This window comes from Tenrec ecaudatus, chromosome 18, assembly GCF_050624435.1.
Source record: "Tenrec ecaudatus isolate mTenEca1 chromosome 18, mTenEca1.hap1, whole genome shotgun sequence".
NCBI lineage: Eukaryota > Metazoa > Chordata > Mammalia > Afrosoricida > Tenrecidae > Tenrec > Tenrec ecaudatus.
Genome location: NC_134547.1, coordinates 64984927 through 65009292, shown reverse-complemented (window position 1 = coordinate 65009292; position 24366 = coordinate 64984927). Strand labels below are relative to the sequence as shown.

At 42.6% G+C, this 24366-nt stretch overlaps 1 protein-coding gene across 2 annotated transcripts in view; it reads left to right on the top strand.

Annotated features, from left to right (window-relative positions):
- CFDP1 (craniofacial development protein 1) overlaps positions 1 to 24366 on the top strand; it is a 96723-nt gene that overhangs the window by 9210 nt on the left and 63147 nt on the right. For both annotated transcript variants that reach the window (XM_075536196.1, XM_075536195.1), the window contains exons 4-5: positions 890 to 1017; positions 9578 to 9697. In XM_075536196.1, the coding sequence (XP_075392311.1) occupies positions 890 to 1017; positions 9578 to 9697 (248 nt within the window). The remainder of the gene's footprint in view (positions 1 to 889; positions 1018 to 9577; positions 9698 to 24366) is intronic.

Genomic DNA, 24366 nt, shown 5'->3' with positions numbered 1-24366 from the left:
GGGATACACTACTCAGTGCCAGTTGCTCTCACGCTTGCCCTGAGGGAAATTCAACTGGCTCATCTGAGTGGCTTCTGGCCTGAGGTACTCAGACCTTGCACCTCCTGACCGGAGACCAGCCATCTTGGCAAGGACTCTTTCTGAGGTAGATAGCCGTGTACAGAGCAGGGAAGGTGTCCTGTGGGGGGAGAGGCTGCTTTAGAAACTTGACTGCAGGCTGCGGAGGGTCAGCAGCTGAGAACCAGAGCTCCACAGGAAGAGGCACCACGAGAAAGACTTGACAGTAAATCTGTTGGATAGAAAAAAAATGAAATTGAATTAATGAACATGAAAATATTAATATATAGCAAGCTTATGAAAATAATACCTGGGTAGGGTTTCCTGGTATGAGAAACTTACAGTGTAGATGTTGCCTGCATTAAAATACAGCAATAACCTGACTACTTCTTTAGAAATACCCTATTTCCCAGATAGACTTTTTTAGTATGTCCTGAGATTTGAAGCTTAAAACTGAAGCCAGACTCGGTCCCTTTTGTTACTAATTTTCCTTTGTAAGCCCAAAACACTCATTGCCACTGAGTTGATTCTGACTCACAGCAACACTAGGACAGAATAGAGCTGCCGCTGTAGGTTTCCAAGGCTAACTGTTTACGGGAACAGAAAGTCTCATCTTTCTTTCAGTCGACTGGTAGGTTTGAACTGCTGTCCTTGCAGTTAGCAGCCCAACACGTAACTTAAGTAGGTAGGAAAAAGAAATCTTTCTAAGCAAGTGAATTTCCAGTGTGCCTTTAACTGTTTATAGATGCAACATGCACAGTGTATGTATTTGGGTAGTGCTTTTAGGTTTTATCCTTGGGTGAAGCGGATAACAGCCCTTGCTCTTTCATAGCAAGGAGAGGAGACTGAAGAGACAAGTTCCAGTAAATTGTTGGCCAAAGCAGAAGAGATGGAGAAACCTAAAGAAACAGAAAAGGTCAAAATCACCAAGGTGTTTGACTTTGCCGGTGAAGAAGTCAGGTAAGATGCTCCTTTAAAAATGAGCCTCTTTGTGAATGGTGTGAGAAATGTCCACCTTCTTTCCAACTCGTGTGAACTTCAGGCAAATGATTGCTCCATGAATTATCAGGGAATATGAGGAAGGTCTTTTCAAATGTGGCCGTGTAGTCTCTGGATAGTAGGAAGTGGCCTGTTTAACAGAAGCTAGAGAGCCAAGAGTGTTGGGCCTGCGTGCTCAAACCTAAGGAAGCATTAAGTCCTCTGACATAATGAAGTTGTCAAAGACACCATTCTACATCTGAACTTTAGTGAAGAGCGGTCGTCCAGGACCCCGAGACCAGATGGTGCCCTGCAGCCACTGGCCACTCTGAAAAGGAGCACAGTAAGAGGTCCTGGAGAGAGCGGGAAAGAATGTGGGACAGAACTTAGCAGATTTTCTTGTTGGGTGGAGAACTGAACTTAACCCTGGTCTCAGTTTTCAGCTGAACAACAGACAGACTTGTATGGTGAACAGTAACACCAGGGACATGTGCACTCCTTGGAACATAGGGGACCAGCGGGGTAGCATTTGCCCAGGGATAAGCTCAGAAGGCAGATAGGCAAGGGATAGGAAAGGAGGGGGATAGAAATAGTAAAGACAAGGAGGACGTAGGAAGTCTGCTGTTACATTGTGGAGATTGTCATCATTGTCTCAAAAGAAACTGACTTGTAAAATGGAAAACCATTTGTAAAATTTCACCCAAAACACAATTAAAAGTGAAGAATTATTTCTGCTTGCTTCATGATTTTGGTTGAGGCATTTTTCCATAAAGTACGTTTCCTTAACTGAAGTATGAGTCCAGTGAGATCTCTGAAATCGGGAATATTGGAAATTTTAGGTGAGATAAATTTGGTCACAATATTATTTCCTTAATGTTCTATTTAAGTAACTTCATGAGATTTCTGAACTACAATTCAGAGAAGCAGTGGGGAAGGAACTGCTGGGAAAAGTTTGCACCGCATGTGACTTGACGGTATTTGAACCGGTCTGTAGTCTGTTGAGGGCAGTGAGTCAGATTATGTCTTGAATATTGTTACTGTCAAATTATGGAACACATTTTGACGTGCACCTGCTGTACCCAACATGTCTTGTACCAGGAACTTTGTTTTATAGCCCATACCTGCAAGTATTAATTGTGTTCACATTTCCCCGTTATTCCAGTAACTCAAAAGCCACTACTGTTGAGTCGATTTCGAGTCATAGAGACCCCCCCCTGTGGGTTTCCAAGACTGTTTATGGAAGTAGAGAGCCCAGTCTTTCCCCCGAGGAGTAGCTGGTGGTTTCGAACAGCTGACCATGTGATTGCAGCTCAACATGTAACCACTGTGCCATCGGGCACCTTAATTACTCCAATAGTGCTCTTATACCTGTGTTTCTTACTTAGGCCAAGATCTCATCAAAGGTTGTACACTATGCTTATTTAGTCTTGTTGTCATATGCTGTTGAGTCACAACTCATAGTGACCCTATTGACAGAGTAGAACTGCCATAAAAGGGTTCCTAGTGTGAACCTTTTCTAGGAACAGTTTGCCAGGTCATTTCTCCTGAGGTGTAGTGTGGGTGCAAACTGCCAACCTTTGTGTTAGCAGTTGAGCGCCTGGCCATTGTGCCATCAGGTCTCCTTTTAATCTTGTTACTGTTAGTATTGTGAAGTCACTTCCGACTTTACAGTCAACAGAACCAAACACTGCCTGGTCCTGCCTCATCGTCAACAAATTGTGTTTACGTGTGCGCCCATTATTAAGTCCATTTTGTTAGGCCATCTTGTTGAAGGTCTTCCTTTTCTGCTGACCCCTTTACTAAGCATGATAACCTTCTCCACAGACTGGTCTCTCCTGATAACACGTCCAAAGTACGTGAGATGAAGTCTTTTTAGTCTCCTTGGATTTAGAGTTTTTTCTATTATGCACTTACCATCTTGGCCTTTTTAAAGAATCCAGGCCAGTTGTGTTGCAGAATGCCCTCAATTTGGTTCATTTTCTCCTGACTAGCTTCAGATGAGTCATTTAGACTATGATGATACTTGATGATGTCCTGTCTTTCTCAGGGTACCTGGTATTGGTGGCGATAAGTTTGATCACATGGCAGGAACTGTCAGAATGCTCCATTGCAAAGGTACCCTTTCTCTTAGTAATTAGTAAGATCCATTCAATACTTTATAGTCATGTAAATTAGTTGTTTTATTTTACTACCAGAAATCATACCTGGAAACAATTATTGTCCAATAGGGGGCAGCAGAAGCCTGATGGTAAACTTTAGTACAGCGGAAGTCCTTTAAGTATACTGTTAGGAATATGTGCTTTAGATGGTTGGTGGTTTTCTTGGCTTGGCTCTTTTCTTAGAGTCCACAAAGGACATCCCAGGAAGATTGCTTTGCAACTTCAGCAGTGGTCCTACCTCATAAGACAAATAGGAGGGAATTTGTTGCGGTGAGAAGTCATTGCAGCAGTGAAGGATTCTCTGGGCACAGTGGGGAGTGATGCTGGGAACACCAAAAGAAGTTGGTCACAGGGTCACCGTATCAGCAAAGGATTGGTTGACGTTCAACTACTTCAGGAGGATGCATGTCATCAAAGACTGATGACACTGGAGGAAGAAGTCTAAGCAGCGCTGAAAGCATTGGTGAAAAACAAGGCTCTCGGAATTGACAGAGTACCACAGTAAATGATTCAGTAGGTGGATAATGTGTTGAAAATACTCACTTTTCTATGCCAGGAAGTTTGCGAAGATGGCTGCCTGGTCTTCCAACTGGAAGAGATTCATACGTGTGCCATTCCAAAGAAGGTGAACCAACAGAATGCGGAAGTTGTTGAACAATATTATTACAAGTAAGCTTTCAGTGAAGATAATTTTAAAATGGTTATAGTACACTACATCAAACAGCAAGTTGCCAGAAATTCCAGCAGGATTGAGAAGAGAACATGAACAAGGGATCCCATTGCTGTTGTCAGGTGGACCTTGACTGGAAGCAAAGACTGCCCAAAATGTGCTTACCCATGTTCCGTTGACTGTGAAGGTGGTGCAGCTCTGTGGACAGTAACAAATGCTGAGAAATCAGAATTCCAGGACACTCACCGTGCTCATGTGGAACCCATACTGAGACCAAGAGGCATCTGTTCGAACAATAGATTTAAAATCATAGAAGGTGTGTGTGTTAGAGTTGCCTTTTTAACAATGCTTATTTAATCTGTGATGAGCGCATATTCTGAGGACGTGATCTGTATGAAGATGATCAGGACATCAGTATTGGAGAAGACTCGTTAACCACCTGTGAAATACAGATAATTCAACTTTGCTGATAGTGAAGAGGACATTAAGCACGTACTGATGAAGATCAAAGACTTCAGTATGATTGCACCTCAGCGTAAAACAACAATTTCTACAACGGGACCAAGCAACAATACCACGATAAACAGAAAAGATTGAATTTGTTAAGGGTTTTATTTTACTTGGATCCACAATCAGTGCCCATGGAAGCAGCAGTCAGGAAATCAAATGATGTACGGCATCGGACAGATCTCTTGTAAAAGCTCTCCTTAAAGTGCTACAAAGCAAAGCTGTCATTTTGAAGTGCATGGTAAAGAAGATTCGTGAGAAAGAGGGAGTCCCCCTCACAGGACCTGGCCCACTAGTTGCAGGGAAGTGTGCAAAGGGCAATGATTGTGAGGGTGACACAAGACAGCAGTGTTTCGTCCTGTTGTTTACAAGGCTGCTTTGAGTTAGAACGGACTTGACAGCTTCTAACAACCCTGAGAAGTCATCAGATTTCCCAATTAAGTTCTGTGGACTTGTTTAAAGATATGAACGAAGTTGCCTGCTAATTTCTTTTGAATTTGTTGAACCCCAATGGATAGTTTAAGTGCTGGATGCAAGAGTGCTGTTTGCAAGTTCTTTCAGTTGATGACAGCACCATGTCTCTCAAGATAACAACAACAAAGAGACATGGAAGCACTTGATTCCTCCATAAGTCTTCATAGTGTCACATGCAGATATTCTGTATTTTTAAAATAACACATACTTATTACTTTAAAAAAATCATACATCACAGAAATAGGTAGTGTGGCAGGTAAAACTTTGTACTTCTCTCTCCTAAAGAAAATAAAAACTTTGGTAGTAGTTGTGGTATGGGCAGGATTTTTTTTCTAAAAAATTTTTAAACTTCAAAGTCTTAAAGGGAACTTTCATAAAAGAATTGGGAGATTGGTTTGGATTTTAGTCGACAAGCAGATGCACACTTGGGTTTGAGCAAACCTTTTCATTTCTTAGGGTGCCATGGTGGCACTGTGGTTAAAGCACTCAGTTTCTAACCCTAAAGTTGGCAGTGTGATATCATTGTAGCCTACATGGGAAAAAGGTGTGGCAGTCTGCTCTCCGTTAACAGGTCTACAGCCCTGCAAGCCCTCTTGGGTGGTTCTCGGTCCCGTATGGTTGCTATGAGTCCAGTGTCGATTTAATGGCGATGTGTTTGGTGGATTTGGTCTCCAGGTGGCATTGGTCTTTTTCTTTTGTCTTTGTGTAAAGTTGAGAGCATGACTGCACCTTTAAGAAATGGGAAAGGAGCTAGTGATGAATGGGAAGTATTTGTAAGTAAGCATAAAGCAGTAGCATTGTTAGTCTAGTGGTTTCATTAACTGTATTTTAATTATGTTCTAGATTTTTCCAACTTTCATGTTTTTTCTACTCTTGAAAAATGTGTTTATCTAAGTAATTCATTAACTTTAGGAAGTGGGGAAATAGCAACCTTAGGAAATGGGAAAATAGCATTTTTTTATCTCCCTGTCACATAAACAGCTGAGCCAGTTAGCTCAAACTTTCCTAAATGATCCGCCTTTTTGGAAAAGACCAGTCATGAAGACTTGTCTGCCTAAATAAAGACTTTTCAGGAAATTCTGAGTAAGTGATGAAGTTACAAAGGAATTTAAACTGAGAATACCAAAACGAAACTGCTGCTAATAGAGGGCCTTACCCTGCCGGTTACCTTCTGAGGAGATCTTTTGATCTTTCAGCCTCTTACTGATGGTTAGAAGTAGAGTTCTAGGCATACTGTCAGTGAAGTGGGTACTCTGCTCCTATTACTTGTTTGTGTTGCCTAGTGAGGCCCCTGAGGAGGGCTCCGCCAGGATAAGCCCTGCCCCTAGTGAATGTGGCTAGGCTGTGCCACTAAGCATGAGCAGAGTTGCTCCCCACATTACATATTGTTTCACACGAATTTTGTGGCACATTCCATTTCTGTACCCTGGTGACTTGTTTACATGTGTGGCAGTCTGTTGCTGGACTGTGAACTCATTAAGGGCACAGACTGTCTGTTTCTATACCCAGTACAGCACCTGGAGCTAAGTCATGTCTTAGAAAATGATCACTGAATTGTCTAAGGTTGGCTGTACAGCAGTCATATTGTAAATAGCCAATCACTATCATAAAACAAGCAGAAAGCAAAACCAAATACACTGTCTTCTTTCCCCTTGTAGTTCTGGTAGCATAGTGGTTACACATGTGATCTTCAAGGTTGGCAGATCGAAACCACCAACTGCTCCTCAGAAGAAAGACTGGACAGTTACAGTGTCAGAAACTCACAGAAGAAGTTCTGCCCTGTCCTACAGCGTTCAACCCGATGGCAGGGAGCAAGGTGGTTTGGTTTGGTTGGAGTTCAGGTTATTGAATCTACATCTTTTCTTTCACCAACATTCCATCTGCACAGTTGTATACTAAATTGCCACAAAATTTTGTGTCTTAAAAAAGGGACAATTGAAAATGATGATGGTGGCAAATGTGCTTGACACATTGGAGGAATGTATGAATTGTGATAAGAGATGTAAGAGCCCCCATTAAAAGTATTTTTTATAAAAAGGGGGACAGTTGTTTTATTCTAATCTCATCATTCTAGGGTGGCTGGACTCAGCTAGGCAGTTCTTACTTCAGGGTTGCTGGTATAGTCCTGCAGTGACTGAATCTGGAGCCATTTGGAAGTTTCCTCTCTCCTATGTCTAGTGTCTGTGCTAGGAAGACTCAACTTGGTTTGAACATTCCCTTCTGGCATCTGTGTCTTTCTGATCTTCTGATAGGATTTCTGCAAGCACTGAGGCTGCAGGGTAAGCAGATGTCTTGTGTTCTTGGGGGCCCTCGGTGTGTGTTTTCAAGAGAGAGCCAGGTGGAAGCTGGCTACCTTTTATGAATTAGCCTCAGAAGTCATGTCGTATCGTTTCCATCAAGCCCGTTGAGTCCAGCCATCACAGGGGCTCACCCAGTGTCAAAGGGTGGTGATGTGGACTTGCTCTCCTTGGAGGAGTGGTGAGCATAGTATGATGGCCATCTTTCCAAGAACACATATGCCACAAAGTTTTCTCTAACTTTGCCATGTAACCCCTACATACGTAGTGTTGAGCAAGTAACTTCACTCTTTGGTTTCACGTTGTCCATCAGCTGTGGCTGCAGTAATGCTGTGCAACAGACCACCCGCAGACTCAGCGGCACACACCAGGAAGCACTTGCTTTTTTGCTGGTTTTACTCCAGGTATCCAAGCCCCACTGGTCCAGATGTGGCTCAGCTCAGCTCAGCTGGAAGCTGCTTGCTGGTGTCAGGTTGGATCTTTGAGCCGCCTTAGGCCTGTAGCCACTTAGAGATCTTAGGGCACAAGGATGCAAATCAAAGAGGCAAGTGAAATAGTACAAACACATTTAAAGCTTCTACTCTGGTCAAATCCGCTCATACTGCATTGATTGAAGCAAGTCCAAGTTCAACATCAGAGGCCTGGGAAACATCTTCGTTGGTCCCTGGGAGCACGGGAGTATTTACTGTGGTAGAAATCCTTCTGAGGGGTAACTGGTTGATCCCTAACAACCCTTCCCCCCGGGGGGGATGAATAACAAACCATAAGGGAAGGGAGACAGTGAAAGGAGTAAGATATGAGAATAATAATTTATCAAGGGTCCACAAGGGTGAGAGCAGGGGGAGGGAGGGAAAAAAGAAGAGCTGATACCAAGGGCTCAAACAGAAAGTAAATGTTTAGAAAATATTGCAACATATGTAAACATGTGCTTGATACAATTGACGTATGGATTGTTTTAAGCTGTAAGAGCCCCCAATAAAATGATGTTTTTTTTTTTAAAAAAAGAAGAAAGAAAGTCTGAGTTTTGATTCTTAATAACTGTGATGTGTGGAGACATTCCTAGTGAGTGATCCTGGTAAAGTCAGGCTCTAGAGTAGATTGACTTGACAGAGTTTCCCTGGGAAAATACTCAGACTTTCATCCAGGCATGTGTTTGTAGGTACTGTGCTTTGTGAAGTGAGGTGATGATTTCTTCTTCTTCTTCTTTTTTTGAGGTGATTCTTCTTAAGAATATTTCGTTCTGAACTCAGGAGATTTAGGCAGAGGTCCGAGGTGGTGGATCCATTGAGGTGGAGTGTATAGGATCTACCTGTGAAGCCTTCTGACTAATCTTTTTTTTTTTTTGTCGACCCTGTTGAACACTCATAATAAATACAGTGACTGTAACCTTGGGTCCTCTGTCTTACAGACAGGTTGGACTTTCAACAAAATGTCTCTGCCCACCTGGCTAGCCTAAACAAGCACTGAACATTTCTTCTCTCTTATTAGACATCTTAAGTATCATAAAGATTTTTATTGGATTCTTTAGGACTGCTTTTTTCCACGCCCAAAGTTTTTCTGAGTTGGCCAGCTTTAAGAGATTGTGCTTACATTGCAGGGTGTTTTAGGTAGAACAGAGTAGTACACTTCCAAATGTTTGTCTTGTTGCTTTGCTGTTTGAGAAAGTGCCGGTGTCTTTCTCTCCAATAACGTCACTTGTGCTGGTTGCTCTGTTCCTGGGCCTGTAGGTCTGTCATCAGTGAGGGGAGGTGGGTGCGAGGCCTTTCCATTATTCCATCCAGGAGCCCACGATGGCCGGGGACTCAGTAGTGGCTGCTGAGCACACTTCACACCCACCGAAGTGGTAGGAGAGGACTCCAGGAACATCAGTGTGTATACATTGTCATTGGTTTGTAAATGTTAAGTGGGAAAATACATGGATCTAGAACAGTTGGAGTAAACATTAGCCATAAAGCAGGGTTTAGTGAAAGCCCCGTGGGTATTTCGACATGTCATCTCACTCCTTTTCTTAGCTTTTCTTCTTCTCCCTTTTAGAAAAAAATAATTAAATCATTTTATTGGGGGCTTGTACAACTCTTATCACAATCCACACATACATCCATTGTGTCAGGCATGTTTGTACATTTGTTTCCCTCATCATTCTCAAAACATTTACTTTCTACCTGAGTCCTTGGTATCAGCTCCTCATTTTTCCCCTCCTTCCCCGCTCTCTCCTACCCTATGAGCCCTTGATAATTTATAAATCATTGTTATTTTGTCATATTTTATGCTGTCCGACATCTCCCTTTCCCCGCTTATCTGCTGTCCATCCCCCAGGGAGGAGGTTATATGTAGATCCTTGTGATGTGTACCCCCTTTCTCCCTCACCTTCCCTCCACCCTCCCGTCGTCTTCTCTTGTTATTCCCCTTGTAAACCTAGTGTTTCTTTGCTGCAGGGTGACTAAGGAGGTGGAGGCTACTTCTAAGGAAGCCAAATCCTTCTTCAAGCAAAATGAGAATGAGAAGCCCCAGGTGAACTCGCCTTCTTCTCCGCCATCACTGCCTGCGGGGTCAGGGTGAGTACTGGCCGCTCAGCCCCAGTTTAGTGCCAGGCTGGCCAACTGGGCGGGGAACCTGCATGACTCCTCGCCAGAGAGAGGGAGGCCTGCTGGGTGGGAACTCCCCAGAGGGAAGCTCTGAGGTAAGGTGAGCCCCAGGGGTCTTGCTTGCTGCCAGCTTGGCAGAAGTCCTGGGTTAGTGTTGACCACAGGGCTGAGTGTGCTGGCTCATGTTCCAGTGTTTCGAATGAGCACAGTAGCATCAAAGCTAAGTTTCAGGGGTATTCGGATTCAGTACCTCAGTAGCCTTGAAGAAGCATATCAAGGTCAAAGGTGATTTACAACTAATTGTCCTCTCTCATTGTCAGAAACATCGGTTTCCGACTATTATGTTCTTTATATTTTCCTTATTAACTGAGTTATTTTTAGTTGACTAGAATTTTTTCTCTTTGGAAGAAATAATAAAAAAATCATTGGGGCCTCTTATAACTCTTAAACAATTCATATATCTGTTGTATCAAGCGTATTTGTACATATGTTGCCATTACCATTTTCTAAACAATTACTTTTTATTTGAGCCCATGACTTCAGAAATTCTGTATTTCTTAACCTACAGGTGAAAGTACAGGTCACACAGCACAGAGAAGCCCCCCAAGGCGGCAGTGGTCTGGGGGTGGGATGGGTGGGCAGGGAGGAAGCTCCTGCCACATCCCGAATGAACATGCTGTTTGCCAGGCCAACCTGTGGGGCAGGGCTGCTGTTTGGGGTAGCACAAACCACTTCGGTGAGCTTCTCTTACTCTTCTACTTACTTAACTCCTTGAACATTCTGCGGTCATTGCTAGGAACGGTCGAGTCGGTTTTCTTTGCCTTCTATTAAAAACCCAAAACCATGGGTCTCCCATGTTGGGAGGTTTTCCAAGGCAAGCCTCTTCCACTTTTGCCGCCCTGCCGCCAACCACACTCTGGACACTCAGATGTCCTTTCTAAGGTTACATCTCCCCAGAAGCAGGCCTGAGAGAAGGGTCTGCATGGAATTTGTTTGTGGGAGCTAATCCTAGGAAGCCCTAGTTGGGAGTGGGGATGGGTGGAAGGAGGAGGAGGTCTTTTAAAAATGTTGTTAGGGATCTCTGGAGACAGCAAGTGGATTAATGGTTCCTTGCAGGTAAGGCAGGCAAGGCTGAGGGGAATGGGGAGCTAATAACAAGTACAAGAACAAAGAAATGCCAGGAGGGAAGGGGAAGGTGGGGGATAAAAGGGGAACCGATCACAAGGAACTGCATCCAACCCCCTCCTTGGGGACATAAAACAGGAAAGTGGGTGAAGGGAGGTATTAGACAGTGTAAGACATGAAAATATAATAATCATTTATAAATTATCAAGGGTTTGGGAGGGAGGGGGAAAATGAGCAGATACCAAGGGCTCAAGTAGGAAGAAAATGTTTTTAGACTGATGATGGCAACAAATGTACAAATGTGCTTGACACAGTGGATGGATCTATGGATTGTGATAAGAGTTGTACAAGCCCCCAATAAAATACTTTTAATTTTAAAAGTGAAAAAAAATTGTTTTTTAAAATAAATTTTGTGGAAAAAAATTTTTTAAGTAAAAGAATTTTTTTTTTTTTTTTAATAAATAAAAGCATTCCTCTGGGAGCTGCTTCCATGCAGGATTTTCATAGGGGAATAAAGGCAATGTCAGATTGCTGGTATAATTTCAACCAGGACAAATTTTATTCTCACTTATTGAGTGTTCCTTATTAAAATAATCCCTGTTGGTGCTTGGAGATAGAAGTGGAATGCTATTTGCTTCAGATGTTCTCTATTACTATAATTATGTAATCTGTTGTATATGTACATTTATGTGGTATCATTATGAAGTAGCTGGAGGTGGGAGAAGTGCCCGCCTAAGCAAGGCTACCTTGTTCAGTTACTTGTCCCCTAAGTTCACATGGAAATCTCACTGCATTCTGGATAAGGAACTTTTTTTAAAACATTTTATTAGGGGCTCATACAATTCTTATCACAATCCATACATACATCAATTGGATAAGAAACTTCTGAGCTGACTTCTGTTGGAGGAACTCAGCCTCACGTTAGGATAGGAAGTGGTGGAAAAACACTGGTGGTATGCGGGCTGTGGAACAGGACTGGTTATAATGAGGGTCCATGACACCTCCTAAAAGGAGCCCTGGTGGTGTGGTGCTTACCTGTTGGTCTGCAGCCTGCAAGGTTGGCGGTTTGAAATCACCAGTCACTCCTTGGGAGAGAGACTGGCTTTTCTATTTTTGTAAAGAGTTACAGTCTTGGAAACTCACAAGGGCAGGTCAACCCGGTCCTATAGGGTTGCTATGAATCTGCATCGATTTGATGGCAGTGAGTTTGGTTTGGAGTTAGGATGATATCCCTTGGGCATGAGGGAGAAGAGGAGCAGCAGTTTGGGAATGAAGGGCAGAGCTGGCCTCGTGGAGTGGGCTTCCTGATAGGAGTTAGAACCTTCTTTTGAAAGCTGGAGTGTCCAGGGGTTGCTCAAAGAATACAAATCCAATAATCCTTGCCTACCGTTGGCCCTGCCATCTCCTACCAGGCACTCCTGTTAGGCAGGCACTGCCTGGTTGAAGGAAGGCAGGGGTCCAGGGTATGTTGCTGCTCTAGAAAGAACAGTGCGGGCAGGGGTGCAGCGGCGGGAATCTTGAGGAACCAAGAAAAGAACTAAGTCTTTTCTTCAGTGGATTAATCAATTGCTAGCCCTTTTAAAAGGGTAACTGAGATTTTTTTCTAACTCGGTTTCTTGAAAGCGATCATGGACTATAGCAGATTTCAAGAAGACATCTATTAAGTGAGTGAAAGTCCTCACATTTTTACTTGACAGTAGGGACGTGTGTAATTATGATACAGCGCACCATGAGTTCCTGAATAATGAGAAGATGGTCTTCCAGTGCTGCACACTCATGTCTCCAAAGTGCACCTCAGGAAGCTTTTAGGGCAGACTTGTGCTGGGAGAGACAGGACTGAGAGGAAGCCGCCTACTCGTCCCTGCGCACTGTGTCTCCCCTGCAAACAGGACCTGCAGCAGCCTGCACGTGTGGGATAGGCCGGTCTTCCCTCGGGAAGAGTCTGCAGTGGAGAATTTCATTTACAAGAACATTGTCCCAGTGCAATAAAAGGGTTCTTCTGCAAACTTTTTTTTCACTTTCATTTTTCAAGCTGCCTCAGTTTATGGAAATTGTCCTGCAGAGACACTCTATTTGTTTATTTCTCCACTGTACACAGATGGAAGCAATGCAGGAAGACCAAAGCCAGAGAGTAAAACATCCTGTTCCACGGCTTTTGCTAACTAACGAGAACAAGTTTCAGAGGAGCAAATGTTTATAACTGAAAATGCATTTCCTCCCCATGTTTAAAATAGCACACTGCTTAGGCTATAAAAAGCAGGAGTTTATGCTTTGGGGCTGGAGTAAAGCAAACACCCCATGGTGATTAGAGGCAAGACTGGAGCTGGCAGGAAGAGCCCCTAACCATTTGGGAATTAAAAGCTCGGTGCTCCCACATCTCTCTCCCAAGGAGCTCCTTTGGGTTAGTAGCCAAATGCTTTAGAGCTACACTATCTGGGTTCCTTTGACTTATTTTGTCCAAATTCCCTGGGCTGGATGCTTCCAGATGAATGTCTGTCTTGATCCACACCTTCCCTGCCACACACCGGCCCTCACCACCAAGATGGCCACTTACAAGCAGCTTCTGCCACCCTCTGTGGTCACACTGGCCTCATCTCTACATTTAGGACTTTCCTGATTCTAGCCTTAGGAGGAACCCTGGTGGTGCTGTGGGATAAATAAAAGACTGTTAATCTCAAGGTCTGTAGTTCAAACTCATGAGCCATTCTTCTGGAGAAAGGTGAGGCTGTCTCTTCACATAAAGACTTACAGCCTCAAATCTCTGGTGGGTCTCTGGGAGTCAAAATAGACTATGGCAGTGGGTTTGGTTTGGGTTTTCATTCTAGTCACGAGGTACCATTGTTCTCATTAAAATTTATCATCTAGATAATTAAGAGTTACTCTGTCACTGCTTCCTTATTGATCTGAAATAGCCAGAAGGATGACTTTGGGGGTGGAGAATTCCTTGGCTCCCAAATTTCCAAGTCATCCAACTCTAGGAGAAAACCCAAAAAGATGGAAAACAATTTTCCTTTGAAATTTTGTCTTTGGGGTTTATGGAGTTTTAAAAATTAAAAAAAAATTGCATGCTCTAGTATTATAGATGTAGGACTGTACTGTGTCATACCTCTGAATGTAAAATGTCTTATACCTGTTTTATGACATGTAATTGTGACTGTGCTGTTTTTAATGATGTTATTCTATAATGTTTTCTTTCCAACGATGATTGAGAAGCTAATTAAAAAAAATAGTGCCAGGTACCACAACAGTTAAGAACTTTGCTGTTTTCTGAGGTTTTGTTTTATATTTTTTCCTTATGTTTTTTAATGGAGTTTTTTTGTTCAGATGACTGCAGAACCTGGAAAAGCTGTTGTTGCTATTGATGCATAATGCTGTGATTGATTGGTCTTTTATATAAATATAAAAATATATATACAGACACACACATATATATATAATTTGAATTTTTGGAAACTTTAGCTGTGCTGTCAACTTTGGAAAAGTATCCCAGTTGTACCGTATTGAGTTGGCATTATACAGAAATTAACAGTCATATTGGTCTAGAAACATTACATTTAACTTTTCCCCCATTTTTACAGGGTTAGTAACACACTGTATTAAATAGGTAAGGCCTTATCTACATAGGTTTGATTACAGAAACTAATAAAGTATTCTCTAAATAATGGGAAAAATTAAAATTGAAAAAAAGAACTCTGACTTTCAGACAACATGATGGGTAATGTCAGGTTGACTTGAAGGAATTCCTCCTACTGCCAGGCGGCCCCCAGATGACCCAAGATGCCAGGGATGCCTGAGCGTTGTACTGGTGGATTAGTGTTTGACACATCTGGCTGGTCTGGGCTTAGTCCTCCTGCTGTAGAAGCTGACAAACTCCTCAGACAGGAGTAAACATGACCTTTGCTTGCTTGTTAAGTTTTTGGTAGAGAGATGAGCATTTCTTCACTTAGGCGAGCCAAAAAATGGACATTCTACCATATAGCAGAATTGCTTTTTCTTTTTTTTTAAGAAGATCTTATGAATGATCAATCAGACCTGTGTTCTTAGTTTATTTATTATTGTTATTATTTATTAACCCTTTTACTATTCAAAGGGAGAAGGATGAGACTTTCTATACCCATAAAGAGGTACTGTCTCGAAAACCTACAGGAGCAATTCTCCCCTGTCCTGCAGGGGAGCTGAGTCAGAATTGACCCAAAAGCAGTGAGTGTTTCTTTGGTGGGTTTTCTTTTACTGTTACAGGAGTTGTCTCTGATTTGAGAGCAGCTTTACAAATCTGGATCTAGTTGTATTCCAAGTGTCTTTACTAAGAAATAAAGAACAGCTCAGATTTTCTCCGTACATTTATTTGCATCAGTTAAAAAAAAGACCAGCTACCCCAGAAAGACTCCGTGAGCTGCTGCTGCCATCCTTTCTGAGGATTTGTGCCTGGAGAAATGTGTGTGGTTTGGTCATTTCACGCCTAGAGCCATGGCCATGCTACCAAGGGGGCTCAGCTTGTATCTGGGAAAAAATGTCATCAGACTTGCTAATCATTATTATAATTGTTAGGACAATCGGAAGAAAGTCTGTGTTCTAGCTGACATATCCTATGGTACTTTTTAAACTCTGCAAGTGACATTCTTTAAGAGAGCTGGTTGTGTTTCAATTTAATTTAAAATTGGCTGTGCTCCCCCCCCACAGCTTTGAGCTGTGAATTAAGGAAAGCCTGTTACAGAAATAAATAAAAAAGCTGAAGTCTCCCTCCTTAACATGTAGAATTAGTTAGGACAGAATTTGTTTTCTCTTTTGGTGGTATGGGCCAGGCTTTATTACTGGACATTGATTTTCCAGTTTCTTCTCACACAAGGAGCTTACACAGAGAGAACATCCTTCCAAAACATCATGAGCAGAAGACACCGAAACATTCAACTCTCCCACCCTGGGTAGCAGTCCTAGCATTTTCTCTTACAGTTCAATCTCTTATACAAGAGCATTTCCAAGTCCCCATATGACCCAGCCATGCTGCTGCTTTGAGCTGTAATTCATGTACTGTGTAGTTCACTATTTTAAATGGTTTTTAGTATACTCAGAGTTATGACAACTGTCACCCCAATTCTTTCATCACCCCAAAAAGAAAGTGCATATTAGTTGCCAGGCTCCGTCTCCGTCCTACCCCACCTCCCAGGCCCAGGCAACCACACCTGTCTGTTTTTCTTCTCTATTGTTTTGAAGCACCATGGAGTCAGTTGAGACTCGGGGGCTCTTCTGTAGACAGAAACACTGCCAGATCCTACACTGTCCTCAGCAATTGTAGTCTCTGTGCCAGTCCACTTCCCCACTTTTTTTCTTCTGACTGTTCTTTTTACCAAGCATGATGCCCTTCTCTAGGGCCCAGTCCCTTTCAATAACCTGTCCAAAGTGTGAAATACAAAGTCTCATCATTGTCCATCCATTGAGCACAATCTGGCTGTACTTTTTCCAAAACAGTCTCCGTCGATTGGCAATTTCTGACATTCATGTAGGTGATTAGATGCAATGTGTGGTCTTTTTGTGTCTGGCTTGATGCACTCACCGTAATATTTTTAAGGAGTTGTTAGTGTCGCATATATCAATACTTTACTCATTTTATGGCTGAATAATACTCTACAGCATGAATATAAACCATGCTCATTCCATTTATCAAGTAATGGGCATGAAATTGAATCCACTTTGGGGTCATTATGAATACTACTCTGAACACCTGTGTTTTTGTGTGGGCACCTCTTGGGTATACCTAAGAATGGCATGGCGGGGTCATATGGGGACTTGGAAATGCTAGGAGTGCCACCCAGGGTGGGCGAGTTGACTCTCTCGGTATCGTCTGCTCACAGTTTCTCTGAAGGATGCCCAGTGTTCTCTGTGTAAGCTCCTGGTGTGGGAAGAAAGAGACTGGAAAGGAATGCCCAGTAACACTATAATAAAGCCTGGCCCATGCCCCAGACGAGAAAACAGATTCTATCCTAACTAATTCTACACGCTGAGGAGAGAGACTTCAGCCGTCCACTTGCTCCTGCATTTGATTCCCTGTGTGATGGGACTCTGCTGTTCTAGTTCACTTGCCTCAGGGCTGGCCCTGTGCTTATTATATTACTCTTTGTAACTAGATGTTCTTGGCCTTTCCACTGGCTCTTGAATCAAACTTTGTTGTTCTCGGATGTGGTGCTGGCCCTGTAGGAGGTGCTTGGAAGTGTGTGGTGAGATTCCTGGGTTGTTGCAGTGACTTGAGGCCACTGGTACTTGGTGGGTGGGGCACAGGAAGGAGAAGTACCCTGTGTTGCTGAGTTCTGAAAGAGTAATTGCCTCCCTGTGGGACATCCTATTTTAGCTTGTGGGCTCAGCTCAGACATAGGGACCATTGTGAGGACAGTGCAAGACCGGGCAGAGTTTCCATCTGTGCATTGGACTGCTATGGGTCAGAATCGACTCGACGGTACCAAACGGAAGCATCAATTCTGGTGCCTGCGTCTCTTCATTTTAACCGGTTTTAATGTGTCTGCTGGTGTTGCAGGAAAAGAGTGATGTCAAGATTTCCCCATGAAAAGTTAGACTACTTGTAGCTACTGAAGGCGATCTCATGTTTGCATTCTTGCTTGGCCAAGAGACGTTATCAGTGGAGAGCCTAATGGTATTCTTCTCCATTTTCTTTCTGATGTTTGGATTATGAATAAGCCTCCACCAATGCCAACATCTAAATGAATTCCAAATCTAGATAAGCCCTCAAAGCAAGAACTTTCTTTATCCACGGTCACCTTTATGGGGGTGGCCATGGTCAGCTTGGATTGAATATGGCCAGCGAATGTTATGACCCTAAGAAAGTTCCCTACTAGTTTTCAAGGTTGTCCAGAGTTGAACAGATTCCTAGAAAATCCTGTACACAGAACGGCTTTGTCCTTTTGCCCTGATCCTGAAGTTACAGTGTCGGCAGTTTTGAAGATCAGTGGTTCTGAAGAGCTCTCTCTCCCATACTTAGAAAGCTTCGCCATATGCCCACACCCTGTGTTGTGCCACTTCCTTTGGTGTGAAATGAGGATAAGGAAAGTGGATCGGGTGCTTCTTGGGTGGGTGGTTTGGGCCCAACAGAAAGTGGGGAGCTGAAGTTCTGGCATTCACAGATTTGCTTGGTAGGAGAATAGAAAGTTGATTTAGGAATAAGAAAATGGAGACGTTGATTTATGATGCATTTGGAGCGACATGGAAACATAGAAGGTGGATTTATTGATGTAATTGCTCATGAGTTTTACTTTTGTTAGTATACACGGAGCCCTGGTGGTGCTCTGGTTAAGCACTCGGTTGCTAACCACAAGGTCAGCAATTTGAACCTGCCAGCAACTCTGAGGGAGAAAGCAGAGACTTCCGGCTGCCATAAAGACTCGCATCCTTGGAAAACCTACTTGCCTTTAAGGTATCTGTGTGTCTGAAGCAACTTGATAACAGCAGGTTTTGTTTTTCCTTTCAGTGTTCATGGAGTTCTGGTGGCGCTGTGGTAAAGCACTAAACTAATAACCAAAAGGGCAGCAGTCCGAACCCACCTGCCCCTCTGGGAGCAAAATGGGCAGTCTGCTTTCGTGAAGACTCAGCCTTGGAAAGCCTGGGGAGCAGTTCTGTTCCACTCTGCCCTGTAGGGTTGCTATGAGTCAGACCATGAGGCCATGAGGCCATGAGGCAGTGGGGTGTGCGAGCATGTGTACACTAGAGGGCAGAATTCACCTGTTTTTGGCAAGATCCCAGGACCAGGCCGCATTCTGACTGGGTTCTGAGTCGGGTGTATTTTTCTTTGCCTAATTAGATTAGTCTTCCTGGTATGAGATTTCTTTGTATTATACACTTCATACATTTTTTAAAGTCTAATTTTTTTTTGCTGTCTATTAAATGAAAGTTGCTTTTTCTTCACTAATTCTCCCCTTAAGGTTGCAAAAGCTTTTTAATTTATTTACGCTTATTTTAACTTGACAAATATTTAAAAACACAAAGAAGTAAATATCCACTGCCATTAAGTCAATTCCAACTTCTATCAACCGGATGTGGGGTTTCTGAGACTGTAAATCTTTATGGGAGCAGACGGCCACTTCTACTCCTGAGGAGGTGGGTTTGAAATGCCGCCCTTGTGGTTAGCAGCCTCACTGCCTAACCCACATTGCCAGCAGCGTTCCTTGAGTAAGTGAAGATGACCTCTGTCTTCACCACTTAAATTATTGCAGAGAAAGCAAGGAGGGTCACCCTTCGCCTGCCTGGTCCCCAGCCCCAGAGGTTAGTGGTTGTTAACTGCTTAACAACTTGGGGCAGATCTTCTTGCATCTCATACTAAGACGTTGTATTCATAGGTACACTTCATCTACATCAACAAAAACTGTGTTTGTTGGGCTGAAATTTGTTTTTTTTTTACTTACAGTCTATCTTGGCATCTTTTCAGGTCCAGTGGAAGCATTTACTTGAGTTTTCTTGCCTGCCTGGCATTCCATTTTGGGAAACCATACTAGGCAGAACCTTTCTTTCGTTGATGAAATTTCACTTTCCGGATTTTACAATTCTGAATGGTCTGTAACAGAACATCATTTCTGTATCTTTTTGTGTTGGTCTGCTCGTATTTCTGGAGGGCAGTTTCCTTGAAGTGGGATCACAGTGTCCTGGGGTCAGTGCATCTTAATTCTAATAGTTGCTGCCCCACAGGCCATACTGATTTGAAAGATGGCAGTGATGCATGCTAGCACCCGTTTTCTTTCTTTCTCACACACCATCACCAGTCTTCAGCTGGGTTTCTTCCACAATCATGACCTTATCTGACCTTCATAACTATTTTGAATTGTGTCTTGACATTCTCCTTCCTTTGCAAGCCTCTCCCCAGAAAACAGACGCCCTTCTCCTCCTAACGATTAAATATATGCCACATGTTCTGTGCATTTGTCAGGTATCACAGAAAGGTCATTTTAAGGTTTGGGGCTTGTCAGTATGCTCTGTACTGTAGGAAATCCTCCAAGTGAACTTTGGGTTCTTTGAGCTTTCAGGGAAGAAAGGAGTTTGTAAGCGTGGAGGAATGGGTACCAGTGTTGGGACTCTGTGTTGCAAACTCTTTGGGGTGTAGGATGCTGGCCCTCTCTTGTCCTTGAGGTGGGAAATTACTCTTCCTGAACATTCCCCCCCCCCCCAATGTTTTTAACCCCGGTTAAAAAAAAGAAAAATTCTACTTGCCCCAGGCATAGCAGTCAGTGATCCGTAAGACCCGGACATTCTGATGGAAGTCTCGGTAAAGACATCTTGCTGCCACTTCATGACAGCTTATGAACATTTGAAGATTTGTGTTCGATAACTATTTTAATATTTTTTTCCTAATGGGAGCAGCTGTGCAGTTGTTTTCTAATTATTCTGGTCTAGGGTTGGAAATCAGGCTGATCCAAGGTTCAGCACTTGGTACATTGAGTTATTCACCCTGGACTCTTGCTAATGCCCTGTTACCCAAGGGAACCTATGACAAATTGAAACTTTTAAATCCAGGCTAATAGTTCCCTATCCTCTTTAGACCTAGTGACTCTGGATAAAACCGCCTTCACATCCTTTTGGTTATTCGCTCCCCCCCCCCCCCCCCCCCCGACCCCTGAAATGTGCTGCTGCTTCAGCAGTCGCTAGTTTGGGAGTGAATAGGGAAACTCCATCCTTTGCATCAGCTTCTGCTTTGAACTGGGAGGAGTCAGCCAGCCGTTGGTGTGATAATGCACTAGCAAAGGTGGAACGAAAAGGCCAAGGAGTGTTTTCTCCACTGTGAGATGGAGCGTGATGTGATTTGTCTGGACCCAAACCTTGGATTAGAAAGATCCAAGGAAGACCATGGTCTCTTGTCTAGTGTAACTGACTTCAGAACCAACATTTGGGGGTAGATTTCCTGTAGAGGACTCACCTCAAAAAACAAATAAAAAGTTTTTAAAAAATCAAAGCAAACAAAAAAAAAAGACTCACCGTAAGTGTAATGTCTGCCTCCCACTTGTAGTTCTGTGTTGGGCCTGGGTGAACGCAATCATTCTGATTTGCATAGGTTGACCCTCAGTTTCTCAGTCTTAATGTGGTGAAACCAGTTTTCCCATTGAGCCAACTTGGGTCAGCTGTGTGTTCCATGGTTCTATGTAAGCAAGAGTTGGCCAGTATTTCAGCTGTGTGAAGTACAGTATCTGTCGATAAAATTGAGGTAATGTTTTCAAACTTTCCTTTGAAATAGGGCTTTGGATAAGTGCACAGTGAAAGGACTATCCCAGGCATAGTAGGCTGCACCGAGGGCTTCTCGTTCCCTTGGATTTTTATCACTTGGCTCTCTCAGGAAATGGGGAGGGGAACGTGACTCCTTTCTCCCAGTAGGGCCTCTCTTCTTTGGATCCCCGTTCCTGATCACTCTGATGGGCCTTGGGACTTTTCTGTATTTGTGGAACATTTTCCCAAAATTCATTGCCCTCTCTTCTTGGGGCATTGAGTCATAGGAAGTGCTCCTACAGTTTCAACTGCTACTGCTGATTCCTGCCTCTGCCCTGTAGCCCTGCCTTCCTCCTGAGCTCCAGAGACTAGACCCATGTGGAGGAATCCCTTTGCTACCACAGCTGACGCAGCTTTTGATCCATTTTAACAATCTTTGAATTTTCCAGAGTTAAGAAGCTGAACCTGTGAAATTAAGGAAGTTGCAGCTGACCTAGAGCCTGGACTAGAAGACTTCTTTCCTATCTTGTGTCAAACTTCTGTCTCTTTTCGGGAAGAGAATGGATAGCTGTTTCCTCAGTCACTCAGCCTCTTCTTCCCTTTTTACCTCCCTGTCCCCGCCCACCTCATTCACTAAATTGTTTGGATTCTGTCTCCAAAGTGTCTGCATAGTCTTTCTCTCTTTCCTCCATCCCTCCTCACCTGAGCCTCTCTTTCTCTCATCTCTACTTCCGTTGTCTTTTTCCTGACCCTGTGTAATTGAAAGAATTGGACTGTCGTAATGATTTCCTGAGTTTACTTATAGTCTGCAGTTCATTTTCCTTTATCTACCATATACACCACTGCCAAGCTAACTGGCAAAAGATGTTTTTAGATTACATAGCTTGCTCAAATTTTGCCTGCTCTTGCCTGATAGTTAAGATTCCTTGGCATGGTATCAGCGACTCCATTTATTTCCATTCCAACTAACCTTACCTTTTACTAATTTACCCTCTCCTTTTCTTCCCTCAGCTTTTTGTTGAAAACTGTTTTTAACCCACCTCCCACCAGGGATTCTCATGTCTCTCTCCCTGTGGGAATCCCACCACCATTCCTCAAGGCTTGCCATTTTCCCTGATCCATGGCCTTGGATAAGCTCAAAATTGGAATTTTATTTTAAATTTGTCTTATTCAGACCCTGCAGTTGCAATACAGCATAATGGTATGGATTGAGTTGTGCTGCATTACTAAGTGTGAGGATTTATGACTTTTTAGTTCTAGGCAATCCTCAGACAAAATACCTCCTCTGTTGTATTCTTTCTACCACTTGTCTCACTTTGTGGTTCGGTGGTGGCTTATGTGTTGCTCGAAGCTATGACGCCAGGATTTCAAGGGGCAGCAGGGGTACTCAACGTGAAGACGTTTCGGCGGAGTTTCCAGATGAAGAACAGACTACGAAGAAGAATTGGCTGTCCATTTCTCAGGGATTGGCTGCTGACAATCTTATGTATAGCATCAGAACATTGTCAGCTACTGAAGCTATTGAATAAAAGCAGAACATCCTAGAGATAGCGCCAGAAGAGGAGCCCCTCAGGTCAGAAGCACTCAAAGTAAGACCGAGTGGGGAGTACAGGGACGCTCATATCAGGAGTTCAAGAAGGGAAAGAATGCTCAGAAACCGATTTGGGCACAATATTACTTGATGGGATTGAACTATGAAGTGATGTCTGGATTAGCATATATATATATATATACATATATATATGGCATATATACACACATGACTTGAGAAAGAACTACCTTCTCAAAAGTAAAGTTGCCCACAGTAATGTGAATGGAGTAAAGCTGTGGGAATAAAGCCTTCAGGACTTTCGTTTGTTGATGGGACATGACGCAAAATGAGAAGAACAGGGGTAGAGATTTAATCATCAGAACTTAGAATGTATGAAGTATGAATCTAGAAAAATTGGAAGTTGTAAAAAATGAAGTGGAGTGGATAAAGATCAATATTTTAAGCATTAATGAGCTGAAGTGGACTGCTATTGACCATTTTGAATCCGAAAATCCCATGAGTTTCTGTGCTGGGAACGCTGCAGTCATGCGGAATGCCATTACGTTTATCATTAAAAAGGATGTTCCAAGACATTGCTATCTGTGATAAGATTATATCCAAATTCAAGTAAATTCAACCACAACTATTATTTAAATTTTTGCACCAATCATTAAAGCTAGTGTTGAAGAAATTGAAGAATTCTACCAGTGTCTTGAGTGTGAAATTGATCAACCTACAATCAGAATGCATCAATCATGATTGGTGATTGGAATGCAGAAGATGGAAACAGGAAGAAACGGTAGTTAGAAGATAAGGCTTGGGTGATAGAAACAAAGCTGGAGATTGCATTGGTAGGATTTTGCCAGATCAATGACTTATTCTTGGCAACCACCCTTTTTGTTCAACAGCACAAATGGCAACTGTCCACTGACCTCTCCAGATGGAATCCACAGAGATTAAATCGACCACATTTGTGGAAAGATGATGGGAGAGCTCAGGATCAGCAGCTAAAACAAGGTCAGGATATGACTATGAAACAAACCAGCAATTGCTCATGTATAAGCTCAAGCTGAAGCTGAGTAAAGTTAAGATAAATCCAGGAGAGCCAAAATAGACCTGTAGTCTATCCTACATGAAGAAAGCAAAAGTTCATTAACCCTAGGTTTACGACATTTCTTATAAAACAAATCTATGAATGTGCTGCAAATTGACGAACAAAACCATACATTTTCTATACAACTTTATTTGAAAACAATACAATTTTGCATTATCAATTTGTAAATGAAACTATGATACTACATATTTACATAAAACTTATTAAACATTATACCATATTTGAGGTAGTGCGGTCGACATACCGTAGGGTTGCTTGAGTATATCAATATGACAATCTTTGCTGTGTTGTTTTTTTCCCCCCTGCTTCATTGTTTATCTTTACATTTGATGTTTACTTTGTAAGGACTTGTTACTGAAGTAATGCTTTCATGAATGAAAGCGATTTACTGGGATTAATGCTCAATTTACGTTTGTGTCAAATTGACACATCTGTAGAGATAGGTGTACCACACAGAATTTCAAGATTAGAAGACATAGAAGAAAATTAATTTAGATAGATAAATCTGTCATGTTAAATGGATAAAAGCATAAATGGTAGGAGGTAAATGTAAACATTTTCTGTAATTTCCGTTGAAATGGAAATTTGTTAAAATGATGCATTCTAAAAGCCTAGTGTTAAAAAAGAAAGAAAATTTGAAATGGATGTCAGAAGAGACTCTGAAACTTGCCCTTAATC